The sequence below is a fragment of the Pyxicephalus adspersus genome, chromosome Z, assembly GCF_032062135.1.
Source record: "Pyxicephalus adspersus chromosome Z, UCB_Pads_2.0, whole genome shotgun sequence".
NCBI lineage: Eukaryota > Metazoa > Chordata > Amphibia > Anura > Pyxicephalidae > Pyxicephalus > Pyxicephalus adspersus.
In genome coordinates, this window is record NC_092871.1 from 16342426 (window position 1) to 16347568 (window position 5143).

At 40.1% G+C, this 5143-nt stretch overlaps 1 protein-coding gene across 3 annotated transcripts in view; it reads left to right on the forward strand.

Moving 5' to 3' along the window:
• The first annotated feature begins 3658 nt into the window (after positions 1-3658).
• Positions 3659-5143, forward strand: part of MEIS3 (Meis homeobox 3) — a 29483-nt gene continuing 27998 nt past the window's right edge. For all 3 annotated transcript variants that reach the window (XM_072429853.1, XM_072429854.1, XM_072429856.1), the window contains exon 1: positions 3659-4183. In XM_072429853.1, coding sequence (XP_072285954.1) covers positions 4172-4183 — 12 coding nt within the window. In that variant the 5' untranslated portion in view covers positions 3659-4171. The remainder of the gene's footprint in view (positions 4184-5143) is intronic.

Genomic DNA, 5143 nt, shown 5'->3' on the forward strand with positions numbered 1-5143 from the left:
CTACACAATATTTACAATAATGACTTTCCAAAGTCTAGGCCAGGTACCAGTCACCTACTCAGCTAACCTATGGGAAGCCTAAAGCTGTCCCTAGACATGAAACAAAGGAAAGTGATGGGACAACAAGAACTCCATCACAAAGGTTTTGAAGTTGTGGAGCAAAGAAGCCATTCTTCTTCAGAGGTATTAGCCTTATTTAACCTTTATAAGTCCATCAGTCGATCTTGCAATGGGAGCCCTGATGAACAGGAAACATAACAGCGCCTGAAACACATTGACCTGATATTTTTAGACTTTCATGATTAACTTATTACTCTTTTACTCAAAAAACCTCTGATATTTCTCCCTACATTCACGCAAGGTGTCCCTAAAGTGTAAATATAGAAAGATGCCAAACTAGAATTTTCATACTCTACAAAGTGGACTCAAAAATAAAACTGTGACTAACTTCAGATTTAGAATCTCCAATCCACATTTTTTGATTTCCATAGACATGGGATTACATGTGACTATCTCTCCTGCCGGGTGATGATGTCTGAGGTAGATCAAAAATGGACACATTCGTGTGTTACAGGTGGGGAGGGGATGATGGTCCTTTAATTTTTGGATTTGTTTCATTATAGTTCATAATTTTTTTCACACTTTATTTTCACTAAACTTTATTGCTGCAACAAATAAATATGTAAATATGTAAATAGCCATTGTTCACTTATGATAATGCTAGTTCCCTGGAGTCATTGACCAGCAACAAGTAACCATCATGTGAAGGTCCTGATCTGTGTATTGGCATATTGGTTTTAGGCTTATTTCACATGTATGGATTTTTCATATTACCCTTCTAATTATTTTAATATTTTATAACATTCAAACAGGATGAAAGATGCATGTATTAGTGGGCTACCTTGGTGCGTACATAATGGCAGATGCATCCTAAGTACAAAGCACTGAGAAAGATCTTCTGCATTTATGAAGATCATCAACCTACCACAACATTGCTTTTGGATAACAGACAGGTAGGTCATACATGTCCTAGTTGTTTTAAATGTAGGTCCAATAATCATAATCATAATCGATAAGATTTTTACTATTTAGGGTGATTGTGACTTTTTTTTCCGGGGGGGGTCCTTCCCATACAAGAGACCAATTAGCTAGACATAGTATATTCAAAATAGTATAGGAGCTAGATCAATAACAGTGTCTCATAACCCAACGCGTTTCACTGCTTAGGCTTTCTCGGGGTGCATAGAGAGCACTATAGGATGTTACTGTTATATAAGTGCAACAGAAGTTTGCCAGGCTTGCGCTGGATCCAGAATATTTGTGGGCTTGGAGTGGGTTGCTTAAAGTAGCACCAACAGATTTTTTCAAATTGGTGTTTGATCCAAAGGCATGAATACCATGAAGAAGAAGAATACAGTGCAGAGTTTTGTCCTGCAAGGAGCAGCAAGCAGTGCTGTGTTTGCATAGCCCGATATTTAGGCGCATGCGCATTGGATGTGTATGTGTCTTGCCCTGTACTCAGAAAAGTCTCCTTAGTCTTTTATTGACCGTCTTCCAATCACTCAACAATTCTTTGTCCATGCGTAAGCAAACAACTCTAAATGAACTTTTTCAAAGAATAAAATGATTGGTTAGAAACCTTTCCTGATCATATCAGTTTACCCAGCTCTAGGACTGACCTCTTCTCCTAAATACTTAAAGCCCAGGAAACTTCATGAGATGATCAGATTGTGTTTGTATGTCCAACCATACACTAATGTCTTTGACTCATTAAGGCCATCCAAGATCAGTAAATAGCTTCTGTTTTATCTGTAATTAGGTAGTTTTGGGATAAAAGACTCTGCTGTTGTTAGGTTCTTTGATTGCCAGTCCTCATGGGCAATTTTAAAAGCCTGGTCCATGTAGAGTCGGGGAGAACTGGTGGTTATGATGTGATTTATCTTTGGGAGACACAATAAAAAAGTCTTTGTTCATTATCATAATGTGCACCACAATAAAAAGCAACTAAAATACATTTTAACCCCTGCATGACCCAGTTGCTAAAAATTATTCCAAATTGCTCCTAAAGCTTGTTAGAATCGCACATATGGTGTGTCCACCTTTCCTCTCTGAATTGTGGACACATTTAGCAGGGGATGGTGTGAATTTGGCCAGATAAGCCATGATAAGAAAACACTTATCTATTTTTTTTCCTGGGTCAGAAGGTGACAGGGATGGATGCTGTGTGTCTAATCTACAAACACAGAACAACACAGATTTTTAAATGTGTTTGAAAAAAAAGAAGCCACTTATCCATTCTTCAAACTTTTTCTCCCTATTTTGAATCAGAAATGCCCTCATATCTGTCAATTGCTGCCAAAGCACTGTGGGATGTAATTGACATGTTTATTCATTAGTCACTTTATCACAGGCAGAATTAGTGTAATAAAGTACTCAAGTGTAAAAATAAGTGTTGCACCCTACTGTGGCCACAATTTGACTTTGCATCTGACTGGGGCACTTCACACCAGCATGGGAACTCTGTCTTTGGAAAGCCTTTAGCGAGGTGCTGACAAAAATTCTAATTTCATTGCAAGTGAAATATGAAGAAATTGTACTTTTTACTCACAACCCATAGAAATGTACATTTCTTTGTTCTGTGAGCATTGTTCTTTCTAGTTGCTTTGTTTCTGAATATTTGCTGGTTGAACAGAAGCAAATGTATAATAGAAGATCTCGTCAAAACGGCTTTAAAATATTTTGTCACCATGAAAAATGATGGGTGCTTCTATAGAACATGAGGAATCAAAAAACATTTTCTGGATTGGTCATTGGTGCAGAGCTTTTTTCTGTATGGGAGTTAAAAAATGTTGATTACAAGCAATAGGATGTTTGCACCCCAGATTAAAAAATGTAGCAGCTAATAATCAACAGATAGAACAATGGGCTTCCTATACAATAGCATGGGGCTACAGTTTATATTGAGCAGCTGCACAGTATTAGGGTTGGTAAGGCTTCCACGCTGCTAAATAATTTGTTTTTCAATTTAAAATATATTGTATAAACATTCATTTTTATTTATTTGACCTGGACAGCAGAGTTGCTGTGAAGAGAAAAAACAAAAAATATCTGATTTTCTCATTATTATTATTATTATTAATAAATAGGATTTAAATAGCGCCAACATATTTTGCAGCGCTGTACAATAAATAGGGGTTGCAAATGACAGATACAGTCAGTCACACAGCAAGAGGAGAGGACCCTCCCCAGAAGAGCTTACAATCTAGTAGACTTTTTCATGTTATAGGATACATGTTCATGTGTATACTAATATATTTCAAAGTATAAAAAGATATAAATACTGGAATTTGTACAAACAATGCATTTATAAAATGACTGTTGTGAGTAGATTTTAAAGGGTTACTAGCTGACACAGAGTGCAAGCTTTATGTTGTGCCCAAAACTTGCAGATGTGTTATTGAAAAAAAAAAGAATAATAGATCCTGAGAAATCAAATGGTCAGGCTGGCCATTGTTGGTGTGCAGGGGTTAATTGCATGTGTTTGCCCTGCACTTTAGCATGGGGAGGGGGCAGAGCCTTGTGACTGGCCAGGCAGTGCAGGAGTTAAAGGCCCTTCTATTTCCGGGTTTGCTCATTGCTCAGGGCTTGGAGAGGGAGGGAGAGAAAAGGAGAGGAGAGAGGAGCATCCCCCATGCACTCTCCTTGCTACACACACAGCAAGAACTGAGCATCTTCGTACAGGAAGCCAGGAGAGGGTTTGCACCATGACTGCTGTGTGACACAGAGAGAGGAGACCCTGATAGAAGCTGCACTGCTGGCTGATAAATCACACAGAGGAGCAGCAGAGAGGGGGATGCACAAGCTCTAGCTCCAGGAGAACAAGGCTGCTGTTTGGGGGTCTGCCTGCACACCCCACCCACTGCTCCTTCAGATCATCAGTCATCTGGATTTTGACAGATCTGGCCAACCTTGATGGACAGGCAGCAGCTCTGAGATAGAGAGAAGGGGGGTCGCACAGCTTGTGTCTCTCTCCATGCCCCTGTCTCCAGCTCACCAGGTCCCACCTTATCCCCCAGCCCTGAGGACCCCTCCAGCCAGGAGCTGCTGCTAGCACCCCTCACCTTCCATTGTCTCCAGCCTAAAGGACAATCACAGGCGGATTGCACTCGGAATGGCACAAAGGGTAGGTCTTCCATTGTGACCGGGGCGGTCGGGCAGCTGCAGCCCACTTTCATTGGCTTTAGGCCGGCGTGTCGGGTATAGATCGGCTGGGCACCGGAGGAGGGGGGCTTGTGATTTATTGCGGGCGGGGATCGCTGAGATCTGGATACATTGTATACAATACACAACTTATACACTGACATCTACAATTCATCCGACAATTTTACATTTTGGGGTCGGGATAGTTTATACCCTGGACATAGCGCGCAGAATAAACACATTTCAATGCAGATCTGCCTTAGTACATATCACCCACACAAAGCCTGAGGTCCTCCTAAACTTCCCTAAAAAAACTTAAAATTGAATTATTGCATACCCCCGACCTGTTATATTTGGGGAGCCCCAGAATAAAGTTGCAGATGCTGCATCCCCCCGGCTGCAAAAACTTTCCAGACATCGAACATAGAAAGTTTCCATGCAGCGATCGCTTCATACATCGCACCATACCCAGCCACCTCCATACAAAGAACACACTAATTAGTCCTGTGCAAATTAACACCGCGATGCCAGGCTCATTAAATGTGTGAATTTATACTCAGATGTCTGTTACTGTTTACTAAACTTCTCCCCTGTGTAGGGAAAAAGAAAATCTGAAATAAAGTTCTTTCAGTCTGCTCAGAATATACAGGGAGTTGAAGAGCATGGGCTAAGATTTAATATTACAATATACTCACATGGACAAATGTGTGTCCGCATAAAGCACCAGGGTAAAAGTGCTAGATGTGTGTAATTGGGCAAATAATCATTTATATGTTATATATATATATATATATATATGTTATTAATAATACAATGTGTGTGTATAATGTATTTGTGTGTTGCAGCCTACACACACATGTGTATCTCAGTCTTTAGATCACCAAAGTTCAGGGCAGAAATTCTCCCATTTCTTAAAACTTCTTGAAATCTCCAGAGCCAGTTA